The following is a 23,511-nucleotide window of genomic DNA, read 5'->3' on the forward strand; positions in this document are numbered from 1 at the left end:
AATTGGGGGTCTCGTCAAATTTATACCCACTCCATTTATTTTAGTGGTTCCAAAATGTAATAAAAATACTATTTTTCTCTTCATTAATAATAAAATTTAAAATTCTATTTATTCTAATCCTAAGCTTCCATTTCATTTTCATCTTCTAACAATAAAAATCGGAGTCTCTTCTTCTCCCCTCTCCCTCTCTTTCAACTTTCTTCTCTTCCATCAACAACACGAAGAAAAAAATCAGTTATAATTGAAGGGTCGTCAACCCGAAAATCCTAAAGCCTAACGATTTTTCATATGAATGTAGAGATTTTGAAAAATCGTTAGGATATAAGAGGAAGGAGATAACGACCCAAACTCTGGTTTTTCATTTTTTTTATTTTAGATTAGAGTCGTTACTGTAATATAAAAACATATGACGATTCGTTGCGAATGACCACTTTTTAAAAGTTAACGACTCTATATTAAAAATGAACAACTTCTCTGTCCCAAATATGAAAGGGGTCGTCAACTTACTAATGAAATATTTCTAAAAAAAAGTTTCCAAAACTGAAATGGGTCGTCAACTTACTCTCCTCCACCCACCACCCATACATGGCTTATAACTACTTGAGAGAACAAGCAAATAAGGAATTGCTAGAGCGAATTAAAAGAGAGGGTCCCATTTAAGTAGTTTGAATGAACTTTGAACGATCATTCATAGTTCGGACTAGAGTCGTTGTGTTAGAAGATGTTGAGATGGCTGTGCATTTATAATGAAAGGGGTCGTCAACTTTCCCAAAAAATAAAAGTTACTATGTGGAATCGTCAATTTTTTTAAAAAGGTTATTATCGAGGCGTCACACTCCAATAGAAAGACTTCATTTGGATTTTTAATGTCCAAAAAAGTGGTTATGGGATACCCTAACATATATATAAAATGTCTAGATTATCCTTTAATTAGAAGCTCCTTTTACGTCCAGGTTTCTTTTAATTCCAACTGTAGAATCCGATTTTACGTCCAGTTCGTCCAGCTTTGGATTAATTCCAACCATAGAATTTTATTTGCATGTAGTTTTACGTCCAGGTTTGAATTAGTTCCAACCGTAGAAGCTCATTTCACGTCTAGGTTTCTTTTAATTCCAACCGTAGAATCTGATTTTATGTCCAGTTTTCTTTTAATTCCAACCGTAGAAGTGATTTTTACGTCCAGGTTTGGAATATTTCCAACCGTAAAAGTGATTTTACGTCTAGATTTGGATTATTTCCAGCCGTAGAAGTTTATTTTACAGCCAATTTTTCTTCCCACAAAAGCTTTGCCCCAGAATTCACCAAGTATACAACAAAATTCATTAATTTAATTTTTATCTAATTAAATTAAATTAAAATTAACTAAATAACGGTTGTTTAGTCATTACAAAATTATTTGAGATAAAGGTTTTTTGATATTATTTATGGGTGACCCATTTTTGTCCTATTATATGACGTCCCTCTAGTGGAATGTGACGCCCCAATAATAACCTTCTTTCTAAAACTAAAAATGAAAGGAGTCGTCATTTAGAATTTGAGTGTGGTTTATGTGTAAAATTTTCGGGTGACGACCCTTGTTAGAATCGTCAGGATTTATCATATTACCATGACGATTTTTCATAACCTGAAAAAATTGCAGATTTGAGTCGTCAATGACGGTATCAATTACTTGACGACATCTCCAAAATCTTGTTTTGATCTAGCCACACTGATTAAATTAATTTAACTAAACTAATTAACATTTAATTAACTTAATCACCACTAATAAATTTGGGGATATTTTAGCCATTTTAAAAAATTTGGGATAAGAGATAACCACCAATTACTATTCCATGACCTTTTTTTTTTGTACTGTAGCTAGGGGCCCCTAATTATTTCCCAGGGCCCCAATTAAGCGATGGTGCTGAGCCATCCGTGAGATACACCAACTATTTTCAAGTCAAACCTTAAATGTATTGTAACTTTGACTAAAAAATTTGAATCTCTACAAACCTTAGATTCATGAACTCGGTAGATAGGAGAAATCTAGCTAGTAGCTAAATACACGTGCAACAAATCGACAACAATAGATCAACATCTCTCATCTTTTGTTTCTCTTCTTGTTTGAGTCTTTGACCCATGAAAAGAAGAAGAGAATTGGAGATGCTTTTACAATATTCATTGGGAAGAAAAGTAGGTTCAAAAGCCGTTCGGTATAGTTAGAAGAATGATGGATTGTGAGATTCACTTCTGTGAGTCAACTATTGATCAAAAAGGTGAACCCAAAACTGGTCACTTTCACCCGAAAGCTAAATCCAACCCGTAAATCTAGAGTTCAGATTCAAGCATGGAAAGCACAAGTAGATTGCACAGCAGGACATGAACCAGCGATGGAACTGATATAACCACAAGGTCCTTGGCACCTTGACATCGAAAAGAAAAGAAGAAGATAAGCGACATTATTACTGTGAACTTTTAAATGTGTGATGTGAACAAACAACATTTCAACGCGATAATACTCATAACTTATGTCACTTGCAACTGAACTTCTTAATGAATTTAATAATGGATCATGAAAATTAAGAACGAATCTGAATAGTGTGGGACTGGTTTATATCTTTGTGGGTAAATAAGAATAAGAAATATTTTGTGGTTGCTGCAGTGGAATCTATGAAACAAATAAGAAGAAATAAGAATCATTGGAAATGTCTCAGCACACAGAGTTACTAGGTTATACTTTTTGGCATTTCAATAGCGTATGTGCAATATTGACGGGAGGATAAAAGGTAATGGACTGAAATTTCAGTATAGAAGCATGACCACTACACTTCCATTAAAGATTCTAATTTAGTTAATCTGTTTGTACACATTCACGAACAACAATAACTGAAATGAGGAGCATCCAACAGAGGGAAAAATAAATTTCTTAGCCGAGTATAAATGTTTCTTAAGTTTCCATCTGATGAAGCTATTTCTGCAACTAATTCAGGCTTATGAAACAACACTGCTAACTAAAATGCTGAACTTGTGACAATGGTCCGCTGTTTAACATGCAAATTGCAAGTGTTCTCTACTAAATAAACATGCTCAATACCTTGTGGTATAACACCAGAAAAGTATGATATAATTCTAAAAACATGCAGTGATTTTAAATTCATCAGTGTTCATACTAAAAACAATAAGGATTAACAGACTGCTCATCACTATATGGCATATGCGATTAATAAAATTGATAGATACAAAGATTCGAAATAACATGCGTTTACCTCGTATGGCCTCCCCTTTCTAAGATTCTTGTATTCTACTGCTTGAATCAATACCCAAATTAGGAGAAACTAAGCTCCCCAAGAATGGCCATGATTGGAAACCTAATGGAATACCATCCACGACCTTAAGTTTTATAGCTTCGTCATGATTGAGATTGTATAAATAAGTATAGAAGTGAGCTTCGTGTACCAAGATCAGACCATTCCTGTAATATTGCCTTATGTCCAGATGGGTAAGTCCAGTGTACTTAGTATTGTCTATAGAAAACATTTTAGTCCAAGACTCGTGTACACCATAATCCCTCATCATCCATGCCTCGCTACATGTCATATACAGACTACCAATTAGGTAAAGACAACCTCCCAAAAGACGCACATGTATCATGTTAAACTTGTCTGAGAAATGCTGTGGCAGTGGAATTCTATTGAGTATCTGGCTACCAGTATCAAAAGAGAAAATCATTCTAGGACGTTGAGACCCCGAGGGGGGCAATTCCACCCAGTGAAAAATTCCTTCAAAAAGCACTAAATCTTCGTATGGAGATCGAACAGGGATGTCCCCATACATCTTCCACAAATTTAATTTTAATGAATAAACAGCGATTTCGCTATACTTATCCCTGATGTTTGCTATTCGGGCAACTTTATAATCTTCTGTTTTTAAATCATAACCGAACCCGTACTTATATAAGACATGAATACCTCTTGATTTTGTGTTGATTATTTCCGGTGGTGTTGGTATTTGCTTGTAGTCTTTAGTACACGGATTCCAAATGATGATGTCTTTCTGAGACGTAAGATAACAAACCAAGCCATTACAAGTACCTAAAATACGTTCCATTCTATGCTCCAATGGGTAATCAATATGAGCAACCATATTGCTTAACGTTGAGGCCAACGTCGTCGATGATACTAATGAGTCGTAATCAACACAAGAAATCTTCCCAACATGGTTATAAACGATACCATCGTATCCATATTTCAAAGAAAGATTAAGGTGCAATTCAGCAAAATTCGAGGTTTTGAGTAACTCATACCAAAACTTGCATACACACCTGAATCTTAAGAGTGATTTTACTGGTAACCTTGTTAGGATGTCAAGGATGATGTCATCTGGAATAAAGCTCAATATTGCAGCTGTCACATGTTCTGTTGCTGTTGCCACTTTTCTGTAAACCAAAACCAAAGAATTTCACTTAATTCAGAAATTTCCAAGACATAAATTAAAAAAGCAAAAGAATGGTAGTTTACCTGCAACGAAGTCTTTTTTTTCTTCCCCATTGTAGTACAAACGATGATGATTTTATTGGCTCAGTCTGTCCTCTTGATGGTGGAGGCTGTGAAGATGATGTGCTTTTAGCTCGAACTCGTTTACGTTTTCCCCATGTTAATACAAAATCTGGAGTCGATGATGATGATCTTGTATTATCCCGATTTCTATTCCGGTTAACTAATTTCCGAGTTCCCATATCTTCTGATTTGATTTTTATTCTGATCTACACACTTACCCTTCAATTCTGATCTTCACGAAACTTCCAAATATAAATTAACCAATACTTCTGATCTCTGATAATGAATCAAAGATTATAATTTTAAAGAAACTTTCTCAAACACCTTCAATTACTAGGAGAACTAAACAATCAAAATCAAACAAACAAGATTATCCAGAAGATCCGTGGCGGTTCTTTTTGATCAAAAAGAAGTTCTCTGCGAAGACTTGGGAAACTCCGAAATTAGTTCTTTTCAAAATTACCTCGATCTTGACTTTAGCGATATATTCAGAGGCCGAGTAAGGGCGGGCTCCGGTCCCTATCCGAAGGCCTTTTGTGAACTAGTCCAAGGCTCCCTCCCTCTGTTACAAAAAAAACACCTTCCTAAATAGAGGCTTTTATAAAAGACAAAAAGATCATTATGAAGTAATGTTTTCCGAAACCCCTTAGCCAACTTTTTTCATAGTGTCTATTTTACCTCTGATTAGTTAATTAATATTAATTAGTTGTTTTGGTTGTTAATTAACTGTGTTAGATGTGAGATCAACTAAAGTAAATCTATTTTCAAAACATCAAACAATAATTGAAGTTTTATTCTCTTTTTTTTTCCGAAACACTATCCAGAATTGATTTAAGTTTATGCACTCGAAAACCGATTCTGGGTAGTAAGAAAAAAAACAAACGAAATCAAGGATCCGTTAAAGTATTTACAAATAAAAAATACTTGTAATAAATCGATTGGGTTTTTTGGCGTCATACATAAATCGATTGTTTGATTTCCGTAAGAAAAAAAATAATTCATTCATACTTTCATTCATTTTAAATATTCTCATTTTCGTAGGAATCACGGATGCATTTAACACGTGCATCAAGCCTTTGAACCCCTAGAAGATCCTAGTGGACGAGTTATAGTCAAAATCTAATATAAACAACTTAAACTATCAATCTTCATCGAATGAATTTGAGTCCAATTCACCCACCATAAAGACCAGGGAATATTCTAGAATTTGGTATACCATGAAGTGATAACTTTCATCAAATGTGAATGCTTCCCCATTTTCCTCCACGTAACGCTCTTTCACATCTTTATGCTAAAAAAACACGACACAAACTTAATTTGTTCATTAAGAATTGATAAAATTAGATTATATAGAATAAAGCATAAAAATACTTACAAATTATTGAAGGGACACGTGCAAAATCTGTTGTTGTATAGCTATAAGAGCAACTATCGCATTTTTGATGGCTTGGTGCCTATCATGGATTTTTTGAAGACTTCTTATCTTCATATTGCCATAATCTTGCTTAAACTTGTGATATATCTTTTCCCAAAAGGTTTCAGATTCTGTCCTAATGGGGGAGTGATCTACATCTTGACTTTCGGCATATCATTGCTTTGATGATTTCCAAATTTTCGGCGGACTCAAACAAAATCGTGTGGACGTATGAAATGAGTAGTTGTAGAGTATATGGAGTATGAGCGGATAAAATGAGCAAGTTTGAGGTAAATTGAGTCTGGGAGGTCTCTTTATATAGAGAAAGACTCCAATGGCTAGTTTTTTCGAAAAAAAAAAGTGAAATAATTTAGCACAATCGGTCTTATCGAATCCATAAAAACCGATTATGTTTTCATGCCCATTATAATCAGTCTTTATATTTGGAAAAAAAAAAAGAACTTCCCACCAATAATAATCGGTTTGTATATTTGCACATGTAATCCGATTCTGACTAGAAAAAGATATAGAAACCAGACATTTCTGAGGCATGAAGAATCAAATTATATTGATACCCACATAAACCGATTTCCTAACGAAGCTTCAACAATCAGTTTATAGGTGCAGTCATATAGCCCGATTGTTTTCCTGTAATTGCAAAACAGAGCTTGAAGCATGCATAAAATTGTTTTACCGTAAATTCAAACCGATTCTAAACAACACAAATACATAGGAAACTGAAACATCAGGAATCGGTTTAAATGACACATATATAGAAATAGATTATTATATGGAATCTGAAGAGACAATTTCCTTAATCGATACATTAACCACGTACATAAAAACCGGTGGTAGGAGCACAGAGTTCAAAATAAATTCTACCCAGTATCCGATTATGCTAATGCACTTATATACCGATTCTAGTGATGTCTCTTTATATTCTGATTTTTATACTGAGTCGGTCAATGCTAATTAACCTATAAACCGATTTCTATGCATGCTCTTCATGGAACGAAAAACAAAACCCATAATTGGTTGATACGGATCTACATAAACTGATTTTTGGTAAATAAGATAATTTGATTTTCAGATTAATAACTCGATTTTGGGTTGATGGAGATTTACCTTTTGTTTGTTGGAACGGAGATCGTTGGACGTGAAGATCAAAAAATAAATAAAAACAATTATGGTTTATGGAATTTGGAAAGATTATACGAGAATATATATGTTTTTTTGTTTTGGGTATTTAAGTTTTGGTTTTGTAATTGGGAAAAATATCGGTCCTTTTATAGGTGGTTCCATGTATGTTTAGTCCTTTTAGAAATCACCTTTTCCATTTGGTCCATAATTATTTAAAAATATTAAAAGGTCTGCAAGATTATTTCCAGCATATGTAAGATTGACTGCAATATTATTACTTTTTGCCGATTAAAAGGTCTGCTTAGATTCCTCCGGTAGGTTCAATTCTTATTTGAACTTTTAGCCACTTCCACAATGATTTTGGTTGGATCTGCATTTCAGTTTGCAATCTTTGCATTGCTTTTATAGTTTTTATTTTAAAGAGACCAATTTCATTAAAGTTGGTTCTTACAATGATGGATTAGTTAGAAATTAACCTTAGAAATGGGAGTATGTCTGCAGGATCTTATAAATAGAGGTCCTGGTAAACAAAGTTCACACATGTTTAAAGCAGATCTAATTGGAAGCCTATACTAATGAAGTCACCATCCACAGCTAAAACTTGCAACAAAAACTTGGAAAAGATAAAATTCATTCAAGATAGTGCTGAGAAAGCACTTAAAACTTGCAACAAAAACATGCCAGAAACTATAAAAATACACGAAAGCTTTTCCCTATTACAAGATACCACCTAGTATCGTTTAAAAGCCCGCCAATCATGGATGAAATCTGCAAACTTGAATTACTTAAAGGAAATATGAACACTTGCCCAACTGAATAGAGAAGCTTTCACTTGAAGGATAACCCGCTCCACTGATTCTTCTTTGTTACAGAAGATTCTTTCGTTCCTTTCCTTCCAAATTTGTTTCCATATAGAGAAAGGCAAGCAAAATTTTAGGAATTCAATAGGTTCATATTAAGACTTTGGAGCTCAGCTCTGGGTTTGAGTAATGAAGAAGAAATATTGCAAAATAAAACATGTGGTCATATATGATTGGGAGAATAACGGAATTAGCTTAAGATGTAATCTGTAGTTGGTGATCTTAATAGACCATATTGATGCTAAAATAGCCAAGATAAATATTAATGATGTGACATTGGTTCCTGAGGTGCGCCGCAGTGGGAGAGGATTTGCTAACTTTGTGACTTGTGTACGTAACCGAATGTTAAAATAGATATAGAAAGGAAATTAAGCCAGTTCCTGACAGGCTGAGTTATCTATGCAAGGATATTAGGATTAGAAACAATATTCCAGAAACAGTTGAGCAGATACCAATGGTCCAATTTTCATCATATAGACTGCTTATATAATAGAAAGTTTCTGACTCGCTGCGAGACACATTAAGTTAACAAAAATTCTATTAGAGATATTTATGCCAGTCAAAAGAAGCATAAAGAGGTACTCAAACCAAATACTAATGACATGCACAAACTATACAGAATACCTACTTACCTTTGCCTTCTTATTAAGCTTCTTGTGACTTACTGCATCCCTCAAAGAAGTACACAGATTAGGTGAAACCAAGGTTCCCAAAATAGGCCATGTGAAGGTATGTTGCGGAATGAAACTGATCTGAGATTTTCGAATCTTTTTATATCTGAGATCATACAAATAAGATTTGTTCTTTGCCTGTATAAATATCACATCATTCTTGAAGGATTGCTGCGGAAGCAAATATCCACCACCAAGGATTTCATCGATACTGAACATTTTAGTCCAGGACTCGGGTATACCATGATCACTCATCATCCATACCTCACAACATGACATGCCCATACTTTCAATTAGGTACAAACAGCCTCCCAAAAGACGAATATATATGCCGCTATCGTCCTTGTTTGATATATGTTGCGGTAATGGCATTAATTTGAATGCTTTGCTATCAATATCAAAAGAGCCAATCATTCTAGGGTGGTCATCATCTTCTAAAAATTGCATCCAGTGAAAAATTCCTTGAAAAAACACTAGTCGTTCCTCCAGATATAGAAAAGCAGTGTACCGATATGTCTTCCACAGATTTAATTTTAATGAATACACAGCGATCTCACTGTAGTTTCCCCCATTATTTGCCATTCGTGCAACTTTAAAATCGTCTGTTTTCAAGTCGTAACCGAACCCATACCAATATGAGACATAACCTCCTCCTCCTGTTAATTCTGTTTCTGTTGGTGTTGGTATTTATTACGAGATATATCCATATATATTATGCAGATGCATAATCTGTTATGCAGATGTACCATATCTGTTATGCAGATGTACCATATTTGTTATTCTAGCATATCTGTTGTATTTGTACATTACTTGGCTTGTACACCAAGTTATTTTCTTCCTGTTTTATCTCTGGTTCTTGTATATAAGACCAGGCATATATATAATTCGTTTGTACCCTTTTACCTTAATCCAATATACCATGACAAATTCTGTCATGGTATCAGAGCCAGTCAAGATCTAAATCAAATCGTGTTTCCGCTGCAACAAACAAACGATAACCAGTAACCAGTATCAGAATCATAAAACTCAAAACCCTAGTGTCATATCTTCTTCATCACAGCCCAACATGTCACGTGAAGATTATCAACCCATTACTGTGAAGTTTGAGGAAACAAACTACAATCATTGGTCTTTCTTAATGAGAAGTTTCCTCAAGGGAAAAGCCATGTGGAAATATTGACGCCAAAGCTAAGAAGCCTGCAAACGGAGTCGTTATCACTGACAAAGAAAAAGATACAGGAGAAGAAACTGCAGAGAGCTGGGAGATCAATAATCACAAAATATTAACCTGGATAAGCAACACAGTAGTAACATCTATAAGCATGCAACTTACAAGCTTTGAGACTGCCAAAGATGCATGGGAGTTTCTCTCAAAAAGGTATACCCAGATAAACTTTGCTCAACGTTATAAGTTAGAACAGGATATTCGATCTATGAAACAACAGATGGAACAATCTGTCTCAGATTTTCACTCTGAGATGTCAATCATATGGAACCAGTTAGCACAAATGGGACCGACTGGACAACTGATATAGAGTTATGGAAAAATTATAGAGAAGAGTCTCGATTAGTTCAGCTCTTAATGGCATTAAGAGATGACTTTGAGACTGTGAGATCCTAATCCTCCATCGATCACCTCTTCCGTCTGTCGAATCCGCATTGTCAGAACTCATCACTGAAGAAACTCGGAAAAGAATCAAACCAGACATACCAGCAGTGTTTGCAGCCAATTCACGTGAAAACTTTAACACTCATCTCAACTCTCAGAAAACTCATCGTGATTTCTCACAAATCCAGTGCTACAACTGTAAGAAACCAGGCCACCTAGCCAAGAACTGCACCGTGCCATCAGTGCAAAGTGGATCACAAATCTCAAACACACAAACAATCCAGCAAGGATCAAGCTTCCCAATCCAGTGCAACTACTGCAAGGAACCAGGGCATACAGTAGGAAACTGTACATCCCCTACTTCCAGAAATATGAGAGAACGAAGAAAGTTTAATGGAACTGGATACACATCTGCACCATCCAGTTATGCAGCTGCATCACCATCCAGTTATGCAGCTGCATCCACACCAACCAATCTAGCTGACATACAAGAGATGCTCAAGCAAGCACTCTCAATGGGTAACAATAACTCTACAGCAGCATCTGCACTATCTACTTCCACAAGTAGCTTTTCAAATGGTTGGTTTCTTGACTCAGGTGCCTCTAACCATATGACTTTTGATTCTAGCATATTTGAGCAGAAAAGTCCTATTACTATACCTACAATCCAAACTGCAGATGGATCTGAACTGGCTGCCAGTCATATTGGTCAGATTAAAATCTCTGACAAGATACATATATCTGATGTGTTGCTTGTTCCAAAAATAAGAATGAACCTTATATCAATTGGACAATTATGTAATCAGGGATTTAACATTCACTTCTTTTATTCTGGCTGTGTGATACAGGATCCTAAGACAGAGAAGCTTGGTGGGATAGGCCGTAGAGTAGGAAGATTGTATCTTCTCGAAAGACTGATTTCTCCTAGGCTGTCAAAGAGTGAGCTTGCCGCAACTGCAAATTCCTTTTCTCAGTCTGTGTCTCCTTTTATGTCATGGCATTCTAAGTTAGGACATGTGTCCTTCTCTCGTCTCACTCATATGATAAATAGTGGATTGTTAGGAATTATTCAGGTTGATAAAGAACCTTATTGCATCTCATGCAAATTAGGAAAACAAACTGCTCTTCCTTTCAGTAATAGTATAACTCATTCTGTCAAACCTTTTGATCTCATCCACTCAGATGTATGGGTAAAATCTCCTATTATCTCTAAGGGAGGAGCACTATATTATGTTACTTTCATTGATGATTTCTCCCGTTTTACCTGGATATATATTTTCAGTTCTATATCAGATTTTTTAAAAATTTACACAACCTTTTCTAGAATGATCAAGACCCAATTCGGAAAAACCATCAAAACATTCAGAGCTGATCAAGGGGGAGAGTATATAACAACCCCTTTCATAGAATTCCTTGCAACAGAAGGTACCCTTCTCCAATTATCTTGCACTGAAACTCCACAGCAAAATGGTGTTGCAGAGAGAAAACACCGCCATATCATAGAGACAGCTAGAACACAACTCTTGTCAGCGTCAGTCCCTTCTAACTTTTGGGGTGAATCAGTCCTGACTGCAGTCTACAACATAAACCGTATTCCGTCCATAGTTACAGAAGGAATGTCTCCATATGAACGGTTATACAACAAGAAACCAGATTACTCTGAGCTTCGTGTTTTTGGGTCAACCTGCTTCGTTCTTCTTACTGAGAGAAAGAACCAAACTTAGCAAAAAGACTTCTATATGTGTATTCCTAGGCTATGGCATAGAACAAAAAGGTTATCGGTGCTATGATCCAGAGAGTCAAAGATTACATGTTTCCAGACATGTTACATTCTGGGAGAATATACCCTTTTGGTCTCTTCCCACTAGTAAATCTCCCAACCTAGAACAATTCTCTTATCTAGATCCTTTTGAAGATATGCCTCAGTCCAATTCTCCATCAACATCCATTCAGCTTCCCTCCACAGATGTTACTCTTCTTGAATCTAGTGAAGCAATACAAGAGCACTCTATGGGTTAGTCCTGACGCAGCTTCTCCAGAAGGGGATCCTATATCTGACAAAGTTACTTTACCAACAAGAAATCGTCGACCACCAGTCAGGTTTGCAGACTATCATTGCTCATTATCATCGATTTTATCTGTGCATGCACCAACTTCTTACAGGGAAGCATTTGTACTACCAGTCTGGCAACACTCTATGGATGAAGAATTAGTTGCCCACAAAGAAGCTCATACTTGGGATATGGTTGTACTACCTCCAGGAAAGTCTGTAATTGGAAGTAAATGGGTATATAAAGTTAAAACTGACTCAGACGGCAAGATAGTTAGATACAAATCCCGTCTAGTTGCTCAAGGATACACTCAGGAGTATGGTATAGACTATGAAGAAACATTTGCCCCTGTTGCCCGTATGACTACAGTTCGTACTCTTCTTGCTGTTGTTGTTGCTCGAAAATGGAATCTACATCAAATGGATGTGAAAAACTCCTTTCTTCATGGAGATCTTCAAGAAGAAGTGTATATGTGACCTCCACCTGGAATGTCTTACTCACCTAATCAAGTATGTAGGCTCCGTAAACCTCTCTATGGACTCAAACAAGCACCTCGTGCTTGGTTTGAAAAGTTTTCCAATGCTTTTCTACGATTTGGGTTCACTCAAAGTGCATATGATTCAGCCATGTTTACGCGTTCAACAACAAGGGGTATGGTTATTCTACTTCTCTACGTAGATGATATGGTTATTACAGGTGATGACATGAAAGGCATTGATACTCTTAAAACACATCTTAGTTCATGTTTTGAAATGAAGGATCTAGGCTCCTTACGTTACTTTCTTGGTTTAGAAGTTGATCACTCATCTGATGATTGTTTCATCTCTCAAGTAAAATATGCATCAGACATTCTTCAACGTGCAGGATTAACGGATAATAAAACTGCAGCCACACCTCTTGAATTGAACAGCAAGCTTAGTCCTTCTGATAGAAAACTTATTTCTAATCCTACCTTGTACCGTCAGCTTGTGGGAAGTCTAAAATACTTAACTATTACTCGACCAGACGTCAGTCATGCAGTGCATATAGTTAGTTAGTTCATGGAAGCTCCGCGATCCACTCACTATGCAGCTGTACTCAGAATCTTATGTTATACCAAAGGGACATTGTATCAAGGAGTTACGTTTTCATCCACTTCTGCTCTCTTCCTTCGTGCATATTCAAATTCAGATTGGGCAGGAGATATTACAGACAGACGCTCAACTACAGACTATTGCATATTTTTAGGCAGTTCATTAATATCGTGGCGCAGCAAGAAGCAAAACGTAGTTTCCCGCTCTAGTGCTGAAGCAGAGTATAGAGCTCTTGCACACTCAACCTCAGAAATTGTTTGGCTGCGATGGCTTCTAGGAGATATGGGAGTTACTCTGTCAGAACCAACCCCATTTTACTGTGACAACAAGGCTGCTATTCACATTGCTCATAATGATGTTTTCCATGAACTTACAAAGCACATTGAAATTGACTGTCATTTTGTACGTCATCAGTACAAGAAACGGATCATCAACTTATCCTTTGTTTCTTCTGAGCTGCAACCTCCTGATCTTTTTACTAAGGCGTTGTCTTCTGCACGCCTTAAGCTCTTAATTTCCAAACTCAACATGTGCTCTATCCCATGTTGAGTTTTAGGGGGGGTATTATGAGATATATCCAGATATATTATGCAGATGTACAATCTGTTATGCAGATGTACAATCTGTTATTCTAGCATATCTGTTATATTTGTACATTACTTGGCTTGTACACCAAGTTAATTCCTTCATGTTTTATCTCTGGTTCTTGTATATAAGACCAGGCACATGTATAATTCGTTTGTACCCTTTTACCTTAATCCAATATACCATGACAAATTCTGTCAGTATTTTCTTGTAGTCATTAGTATAAGGATTCCAAAGGATAATGTCTTTTCGGTTAGATTCATAACAAAGTAAGCCATTACAAGAACCTAATATACGTCTCAGCGTATGTTCCAACTGGTAACTAATATGAAAAACCGTATTACTTAATGTTGAGGATGATAAGTCGTACTCATCACAACAAATCTTCTCAGCATTGACGTATACGATACCATGATCATCTCCATATTGCAAAGAATGATTAAGTTGGAGTTTAACAAAATTAGGGTTTTTGATTAGATTGCACCAAGACTTGCATACACACCTGAATCTTAAGATCGGCTTAACTGGTAATCTTGTTAGGATGTCAATGATGATGTCTTCGGGGGAAGACCTCATCATTGCAGCTGATCCTTGTTCTTGAAAGGTTATCGCATGTAAGAGTTTGGCCAGTTAGGGTTTCTTAGAATTAGTCTCTCTCTAAACTTAATATACACGATGTTTAACATGGGTGTATGGTGTACTACGGCTTACAGGTGAGAAAACGCAAAGTGTTCGGTGTCCTGAGACTGAGAAAGCTAGCTCATGGCGCCTACAGTCCGCTATGGATCTGCCCGACTTTCACGAATACATAGCCAGGGCTCAGGCTTTTACTGCATTCAATCTCGTCGCGTCTATGATGGGTTCGCCACATGCATTAGCCGAAACTAACCAAATTGTTATCGATGGTTAAGCCAAGCCAAAAATGAGAACAAAGAGACGCACACCTTTTATTAAACAAAGGTAATCCTACTATTACATCAAGCATTCGAAAAATAAGGCTTCTTACGATCTTTAACAACATAAGAACAAGATAACATGCATGCAAACCTTTCTTTAGTTTACAAATATGCACGATACGAGTGCATTGAATTTACGCGCATTCACCTATTGAGCTACGTCAAGCAAGCATGTTTGATTTTTATTACAATGTCAAAACCACACAGAGGCGTGAAAGCCACAGAGACTAAACTTTCATCGCATTTAAAATGTAAATACCTATACCTGTAAAACCTGCAGACAGGCATAAGAAATTTATAAGTATCTTTGTTTTACAAACGGCGAATCAGATAAAGGTAAATAAAACCAAAAATAGCAAGAAACAACAGCCACAAACACTCGATCCAAGGATTTTAAAGGACTCGCCGTAGACATTTAAGTTATCCAGAATTTGAAGACAGATACCCTAGAAGTCAAAAGTAGCTAGCATAGAAAGGTTTTCGCAACCAAATGCTAACGACTTGCACAAACTAGAGAAAACATACTGTATCCAAGTACCCCTTCTTTGTGTATCCGCTCATGTCTTGCTATGAAAATAAAGATCTGCAGATATATTCACCTTATTAAGCTGCTTGTCGTGACCTACTGTATCCAAGTACCCAAATTATTAGGTGAAACCAAACTTCCCGAAAAAGCCCATGTGTGGAACACTGTATGGTCGTTAATCTCAAGTTTTCTAAACTTCTTATGTTGAAGATCATATAAGTAAGAGCGAGTCCTATCTACCTGTACTAAAGTCACATTATTCCTGAAGGAATGCTTCAGATTCAAACACCCAAAGCTAACAAGGTCACCGCCACTTGGTTCAGGGATAGTGAACATTTTTGTCCAGGACTCGTGTACACCATAATCTTTCATCATCCATACCTCACTAAATGCCATCTTGTACCGACCACCAATTAGACAAAGACAACCTCTCAAAAGACGAACATATATCTTGTTGAACTTGTTTGAAAAATGTTGTGGTAGCGGAATGTCTTTGAATGTCTCAGTACCAATTTCGAAAGACGCAATCATTATAGGAAGATCAGAATCCCAAGCGGGAAATTGCACCCAGTGAAAACTTCCTTCAAAAAACACTAGATCATCATGAAACGGGAATATAAATGGTATGTCCCGATACGTCTTCCATAAATTTAATTTTAAAGAGTAGACACTGATTTCAATAGAACTCCCTTGACATTTCGCCATCCGTGCAAACTTATAATCATCTGTTTTGGAATCGTAACCGAACCCATATTTACAATAGAAATAAAAGTTAAATGAACCTCGGATTAAATCCGCTTCTGTTGGTGGTGGTGATATTTTCTTGTAGTCTTTAGTATACGGATTCCAAAGGATAAGGTCTTTCTCATATGATCTATAACAAATCAAGCCATTGCAAGAACCTATAATATCTACCATTCCATGTTCTGATGGATAATCAATTTGAACAACCGAATTACTTAATGATGAAGATGATGAGTCGTAATCAACACAAAAACAAATCTTTTCATCATAAGATTCACAATTATAATATATGATACCATGATCACCACCATATTTCATAGAATGATTAAGTTGAAGATTAGCAAAATGAGGGTTTTTGATAAGATTGTACCAAGATTTGCATACACACCTGAATCTTGAAAGATATTTTACTGATAACCTTGTTAGGATGTTGATGATGATATCTTCTGGAATAAAGATCGACATTGCAGCTGATCCTTGTGTTCAGGACGAGGTCCTTGTGTTTTGCAGCATGTTAATCACATATTAGATTAATTTCACTGACCAACATAAATCAAACTCAGAGAAGAAAACACAAGATTTTCAGAGAGAGAAAAACTACTTAAACGTTATGTGCTGCTTCTTCTTTTTGATGGAACGAAATGTTCTGCGAAGACTTTGAGAATTTTAAAAAAATGTTCCGGATAAGTGCGACTTTGTCCGCGATACAGCTATTCCTACCTTGATTTGACTTGCAATTAAGTAAGGGTCGTCTTGCGCAACTCATTGGGCATCCATGGTGGAAGTTAAATTTTGGCAAAAATGCTAAGCCTTACACAACTAGTATGTTTGTGGGTTCACTTTAATCTCCCTCTTTTATCAAGCTCAAGTTAAAATTGCAACCATCACCAGGAGCAGATGTAAAAGTTGCCCGACCAAATCTTGAAAATTTCATATTAACTGCGAAATTTACCTACTTGGCATGTGCTCCAAAACAAAGCTATATTTAGCTATTATGGCATCCATTTAAGATGCTCTAACATTACCAAATCTGGGGTTGGGATAAGATAAGACTTGTAAGTCCAAGTTTACCAATTTAAAGTTTCAACACAACTAGCACAGAGGTTACCCATTCCCTTGGAGGTTTCCAAATCCATATGAAATAAAAAAAAAATTCGTTGGATCCACCAGATGATAACTCCATGTAGCAGCCTGGGGAGGGAAAAGAGACGAAGAAAACGATTTCATATTGATTGAAGAATGCAATATAAGGAATGCTCGTTGGATAGTCACCCCTTATCTAGATATTTATATTAATATCTAAATTACCCTCCTAATTAATTTGGGTGATGATTAGTTAATGTTAATAATAGTTAGTGTAATAATTAGTGAGATGATTAAGTTAAAGATAATTAGTGAGATTAAAAAATCAGATGGTTTATTTTTTTAAAGAAGTAGAATTATTGAGAGAGTAAAGTTAGAGAAGATGAAGAAGGAAAACATGAAAAATGGTGGATTTTACCAACCACAACCGGAGGAAGGGTATTTGGGTACCCAAGTATGCTTCAAACTTAGATAATGTTGGTTGAATTGCTCCAAACTTTCAAAAAAATGAAATTTTTTATGTAGATTTGGGCCAGTTCGGTTACCATATGTCAAGAACATACAACTCGGTTACATTTTCCAAAAAAAACAGGTTACCGAACTCGCTCGTTAATGGAGGTTTTGGTCATACAATGTAATGTTCGGTTACCTAGGATGAAATGGTAGGTAACCGAACTTTGAACTTAACAATTTATTTGGGTACATCTTGTGTGTTCGGTTAGTTCGCAAACTTCAACGCAACCAAGTTCCCAACCGAACTGCAAGTTAAAAGTAACTAGTTTTAGAAGTTCGGTTGGTTCGCAAACTTCAACATATTTTGCGAGTCAATCGAACTGGTCTTATATATGCATATATGCAATTAGGCAAATGTTCGGTTACTACGAAATTTATTTCTTGGCGAATTAGGTAGAGTCGGTTACGAAGTTTCAAAGGTAGAGTTCAGTTACAAAGAAAACATAACATTTTTGCGAACGAACCGAACTTGTGGACTTCTCATTATTTTTGTAAACTAAAGTTTGGTGATATCCTTATTTTGCGAAGGAACCGAACTTATGGACTTGTGTTGTTCTAATACAAGGATTTCGGTTAAACGTATTTTTTTGCGAATCAACCGAACTCTGAGTTCGGTTAAGAAAAAATTAATTCGTGATAACCGAACCTTTCTCTGAAAAAAACCCTCCATTAAACCTCTCTGCAACTTCCATTTTCAACTCATTTTAATGATTACTTCGCATTTATTCAACCAAAAACGAATGACAAGTAATGGGTTTGTGAGAATATCTTTGTTAATGTTTTAAATTAAGATATATATATATATATATATATATAGTGGTGGTGGTGGTGGTGGTAATCGGAGGTGGTGATGGTAATCGGTGGTTGGTGGTAATCGGCGGTGGTGGTGGTAATCGGTGGTTGGTGATGGTGATAATGGGAGGTGGTGGTGGTGGTAATCGGCGATGGTGGGAGGTGGTGGTGGGAGGAGGTGGTGGTTATATATATATATATATAGGTGGTTATTGGGTTGGTTTTAAATTAAATTAGATTAAGGATAGGTTAGTCATTTCAATGCTTTAGGACACCCCTTATAACTATAGGAAAGGTGGCCTAATAAAACCATCGTCCCCTCAAAAAAAACATGGTCCCTAAAAAATCGTTCTTTATCAAAACACTAGTTTCTGCTAAAAACAAAGTGTAAATTGGGCCTGGGCCTCTAAAAATACGCATTTGGAGCACACCCCAGCAACCCTCTAATTCCGTCAAAGGCCATCAATTGAACGACGCATTTTGAAAGAAGTTTGCATAATATCCCAGTGTAGGAAGTAGTTCCATTACAGGGAGGGAGATCCAGCTTTGGAACAGTTCAGTCTATTTTGTAGTCATTGGAGTAGTCCTGAGTCTCCTGACAGTTTGATTGATTGAGACTAGGAAGGAACATATTGCAAACAAACTGAAATATGCAGTCATAGAATACAGAGAAAACCCGAATCAATCTAAGAGAAGTTTTCGTTAATAACTTGCAGATCAGATTCATGATTTAGTATTGCAAAAGAAAATTTCCTGTCACAATGCCAAACTGCGATCAATGGTTTATACAAAAGAGCGCAACTTTCATTACCTAAAGGTCATCCTACATTACTTCAAGCATTCAAAAAGTCAGACTTCCCACAATTTGTAACATGTATCTGAAATTGAAGGCAAAGATATAAACTCTTCTTCTGTAACTTGTCATAAGAACAAACCTTGTTTACTTAACAGGTTATGACACGAGACTTTACAGGTACGTTGAATTCATGTGCATTCGTCCACTGAGCTAAGATCAAGCAAGCATGTTTGCTATTGGACGAAAACTACACAGACTAATCTTTCATCCGCTTTACAGTGTAAATACCTATACATGTAAAACCTGCAGGGAGACGTAGAATTTTATAAGCAAGTGCATTTTACAAAAAATGATAAGGTCTAATTAGTAACATAAGCACCGCAAAGACATGCTAATTAGACTGCACAGGACGATAATGTGATCCTAGTTATGTGGACAAGAATGCAACTGGCATACATATTAATGGCACACAGAACACAATTCAATCTAGTTTAGGCGAACGACAGACATATAAAAAGCATACTGTTATTCTCAGCAGTTACATATGATTAAGAGAAGTGATCAGAGAAAATAGATTTTAATTTTCGTATTTGTCAAGATATAAATAGAAGAAAAGAGTAATGAATCTGAAAAGTGATACTTGCACCAAACTTACTCATAATTATACGTCATTTGCAAGTGATTTCAAAACTTCTTACTAACTTTGAGGTGCACACAGGGATGAGTCGAAACCCAAAAAGACCAAGGAAAACAGAAACAGTATGGACAAACAGCATTATTAGTAGTAAGTTGGGTCCATCTAGCTTTTGTGGTGTGTTTAACAAAGAAAGAAATATGTCTGGTTCTAACCAGCAATGTACAACCTGGGAAGCTGTAATGGACATAAAACACAGTGGGGTTTGCTTTCTTTGCCAGATACTTGGTGTTCTTTTTATTCTCGTTCTGAATAAAACCTTAATCTTTTCCTCTTAAAAAAAACAACCAACAATGTACAACAACTTAGATGGTTGTAAAAGAATAAAAATAAAGGAATCAAACATAATTTACAAGGGTGGGAACGAAATTAAAAACCATTTGCAGTAAGTACAAAAACATAAGGTTGTAACCCAGACACATGAAAAGCAAACAGTGAGCAACCGCATTTCAAATGGGGCTTTTAATCCAACTTCTCCAAAATCCTTAAATAATGTGAGATTGGTTTCTGGGGTGTGCCGTTGTCTATGCATGTGTGAGTGTGTGGTGGGATCTAACAAACAAAGGAAAATGCTAATAAAATAGCTAGAAACAACAGCCACAAGCAGACAACATAAAGAATCTCAAGAACTCGTTGCAAAAACATTTAAGTTAACCAAAATTCTTTGACAGATGAACTAAAAGTCTAATACGGTCAGTCCCAATAGGAGAAATATGTCAAAAATAGCATAGAGAGGATCTGGCAACCAAATGAAAATGAAGAAAACAAATTAGATAGGATACATGCTATTATGATTAAGTTATAAATATCATAAAATTAAGGATTTGACTCGATATTTACCTTCTTAAGCTTGTTGTAACCTACTGCATCCCCAAACATGTATCCAAATTATTAGGTGAAACTAAACTCCCCAAAAAAGCCCATGTGTAGAACATTGTATGGTCACTGATCTCAAGTTTCGTAAGCTTTTTATTTTTGAGATCACAATAAACAACGACCGTTATCCACCTGTACCAAAATCACACCACTCTTGAAGTAATGCTTCAGATTCAAACACCCAGCTCCAACAAGGTTACTACTTGTTTCACGGATATTGAACATTTTTGTCCAAGACTCGTGCACACCATAATCTTTCATCATCCACGCCTCGCTACCAATGTTCACATACCGAAAACCAATTATGTAAAGGAAACCTCCCAAAACACAAACAAATATCCCAAATAACTCTGCAAAATGTTGTGGTAGTGGAATTTCTTTGAATGTCTCGCTACCAGTATCCAAACAGCCAATGATTTTAGGGAGTTTAAACCCCCGAGGGAAGTCGCGAGATATCTCAATATTTCTTGATCTGTCTCCCACCCAATGAAAAATTCCTTGAAAAAGCACTAGGCCACCATTAAAAGGCAATAGAAAAGGGATGTCTCGATATGTCTTCCACAAATTTAGTTTCAGTGAATAGACACTGATTTCAGTAGAACTTCCCGGACATTTCACCATCCTTGCAAACTTATAATCATCTGTTTTCGAATCATAACCGAACCCATACTTAGAATAGGAATAGAAGTCATATACATAACTTGGATCCAAATCTGGTTTGGGTGGTGTTGATAATTTCCTGTAATCTTTTGTAAACGGATTCCAAATCATAATTTCTTTCTGAGATGAAAGATAACAAACTAATCCATTACAAGAATCTATAATGCGATTTCCCGTTTTATGATCCAATGGGTAATCAATATGAACAACCGAATTACTCAATCTTGAAGATGATGAATCGTAATCAACACAACAAATCTTTCCATCACAAGATTCACAATTATATACGATTCCATGTTCACCGTATTTCAATGAATGATTAAGTTGCAGTTTGAGAAAATGAGGGTTTTTAATAAGATTGTTCCAAGATTTGGATACACACCTTAATCTTGAGAGAGATTTTGCTGGTAATCTTGTTAGAATGTCAAACATGATCTCTTCTGGAATAAAGCTCGACATTGCAGATGATTCTTGTTCTGCTATTCTGGAATTAGGTTTTTTCTTTCTGCTGTAAGACTTTGGAAAAATCCCCAATTTACTTTCGCTCTCTTATAACTCACTGGTCAGTACTAGGGCTGTCAATGGGTACCCATTACCCGGGTCCGGAACCGGAACCGATGGATTCGGGTCCGGTTCCGGGTCCTTAAATTGGACCCATTAACCACTTTGGACCCGACGGGTAATTACCCATATATACCCGTTTATGAACGCGTCCATCCGGATCCTACCCGTCGGGTACCCGCGGGTATTCGGGTATTTCATAAAGGCTAATTGTATAAAATTCCCAGCGAAAATTAGGTCATATATAAAGGAAAGGATGAGAAGCTCACCACCCATTCCGATCTACTTTCTTCTCCTGCCTCTGCCTACAGAAGTAGTTATTACTAAGCTCACCACCCATTCCGATCTACTGTTAATGTTGGCGTTAATCTATCAAAGTGTGTTATTACGAAGCTCAGACTTGATAAGGATAGGAAGTCGCTCTTGGATCGTAAGGCCAAAGGTAGAGCTTCTGCTGATAAAGATAAGGGTACCAAGTTTACTACTGATGATGTTATGCAGAACGTTGATTGATTGATTGGTGGTTCATTGATCCTCTCTTCAGGTTATTATTATCTTGTGTTTAGGGTTTCTTTGTTATGAGTTATGTTTTCGTTTTAGGGTTTCATGAATTTGGAGATTTTGAAAACATGGATTATTATGATGATGATTATGGTAAAATTTTGTCTATGAAATTGGATATTTTAGGTTTTAATTTGTTTGTTTATGTTATTATTGAATCTGTGAATGGTGAATGGATGTTTTGAATTTACCCCTTTTGTTTCTTCTTACTCAAGAGGAAAGAACTTTTTAATTTGCAGTATTGGGTGTTACTTTAGTGATTTTGAATTACTGGTGAATGGGCAATTTTTTATGATTCTGAAAATTTGTTATGATTTTTTAAGCTTTGTTATATTGCATATGTTAATTTTTTTTTCCTTGTTCTTGATGATTTCTCTTACACAGACAAGGCAAACTTATTATGCTTGAATGGGTATCCCTGTAATCTCAAATCTCAATGATATGTGAACTCTATTGTTGTTTTTGTGAGAAATCAATGATAGCTCGAAGGTTGGGTGTTTTCAGTAGCTTGCAGCAAACATGCACAAGAGCAAGTCTTCTACTGCCATTTTGGAAATTAAGTCATAAACTACTAATTCCTTGTGTGTGGTTGATGCGTATGTTGTTTATGAGTATATGCTTGGAACATTTGTCTTTTTCTTACTGTATATGCTTGTTTAATTTATTATCGTTTATACTTTATGACACCTGATAGGCTGATACAGATGTTTGTTGGGTTTTCCTTGCAGAGGCAACATGAAAAGTCAAACAGGAAGTAGTGTTGGTGATCATTGTGTTCCTGTAAAGAAGACTAAAGTTACCGTTTCGAAAT

General features: G+C 36.1%; 4 protein-coding genes across 7 annotated transcripts; all 4 read right to left on the reverse strand.

Moving 5' to 3' along the window:
• Window positions 1-1,931: 1,931 nt before the first annotated feature.
• Window positions 1,932-4,966, reverse strand: LOC113318816 (F-box/kelch-repeat protein At3g23880-like). Of its 3 annotated transcripts, none has more exons than XM_026567083.1 (3): window positions 4,497-4,966; window positions 4,301-4,414; window positions 1,932-2,402 (listed from the first exon to the last, which is right to left on the reverse strand). In XM_026567083.1, exons 1-3 carry the CDS (start codon window positions 4,712-4,714, stop codon window positions 2,321-2,323), a joined length of 414 nt encoding a protein of 137 aa, XP_026422868.1. In that variant the 5' UTR covers window positions 4,715-4,966; the 3' UTR covers window positions 1,932-2,320. The 3 variants fall into 3 exon arrangements, with proteins under 3 accessions (XP_026422868.1, XP_026422858.1, XP_026422862.1); XM_026567073.1 differs by having other exon boundaries at window positions 3,246-4,414; XM_026567077.1 differs by lacking the exon at window positions 1,932-2,402 and adding an exon at window positions 2,586-2,647 and having other exon boundaries at window positions 3,246-4,414.
• A 710-nt stretch (window positions 4,967-5,676) lies between these two features.
• LOC113272089 (F-box protein CPR1-like) lies at window positions 5,677-9,202 on the reverse strand. The gene is made up of 2 exons (XM_026521996.1): window positions 8,582-9,202; window positions 5,677-5,826 (listed from the first exon to the last, which is right to left on the reverse strand). Exons 1-2 carry the CDS (start codon window positions 9,200-9,202, stop codon window positions 5,677-5,679), a joined length of 771 nt encoding a protein of 256 aa, XP_026377781.1.
• A 5,713-nt stretch (window positions 9,203-14,915) lies between these two features.
• Window positions 14,916-16,750, reverse strand: LOC113338457 (F-box protein CPR1-like). 2 transcript variants are annotated; one of them, XR_003354783.1, is made up of 2 exons: window positions 16,553-16,750; window positions 14,916-15,168 (listed from the first exon to the last, which is right to left on the reverse strand). XR_003354783.1 is itself a non-coding variant. In XM_026583878.1 (2 exons), the coding sequence occupies exon 1, from the start codon at window positions 16,627-16,629 to the stop codon at window positions 15,517-15,519; it is 1,113 nt and encodes a 370-aa protein (XP_026439663.1). In that variant the 5' UTR covers window positions 16,630-16,750; the 3' UTR covers window positions 14,916-15,168; window positions 15,494-15,516. The 2 variants fall into 2 exon arrangements, 1 of the variants encoding a protein (XP_026439663.1); XM_026583878.1 differs by having other exon boundaries at window positions 15,494-16,750.
• A 2,508-nt stretch (window positions 16,751-19,258) lies between these two features.
• LOC113338467 (F-box/kelch-repeat protein At3g06240-like) lies at window positions 19,259-22,081 on the reverse strand. The gene is made up of 2 exons (XM_026583886.1): window positions 20,883-22,081; window positions 19,259-19,651 (listed from the first exon to the last, which is right to left on the reverse strand). Exon 1 carries the CDS (start codon window positions 22,035-22,037, stop codon window positions 21,024-21,026), a length of 1,014 nt encoding a protein of 337 aa, XP_026439671.1. The 5' UTR covers window positions 22,038-22,081; the 3' UTR covers window positions 19,259-19,651; window positions 20,883-21,023.
• Window positions 22,082-23,511: the final 1,430 nt, after the last annotated feature.

This window comes from Papaver somniferum, chromosome 1 (genome assembly GCF_003573695.1).
Source record: "Papaver somniferum cultivar HN1 chromosome 1, ASM357369v1, whole genome shotgun sequence".
In the NCBI taxonomy this organism is placed as follows: Eukaryota; Viridiplantae; Streptophyta; class Magnoliopsida; order Ranunculales; family Papaveraceae; genus Papaver; species Papaver somniferum.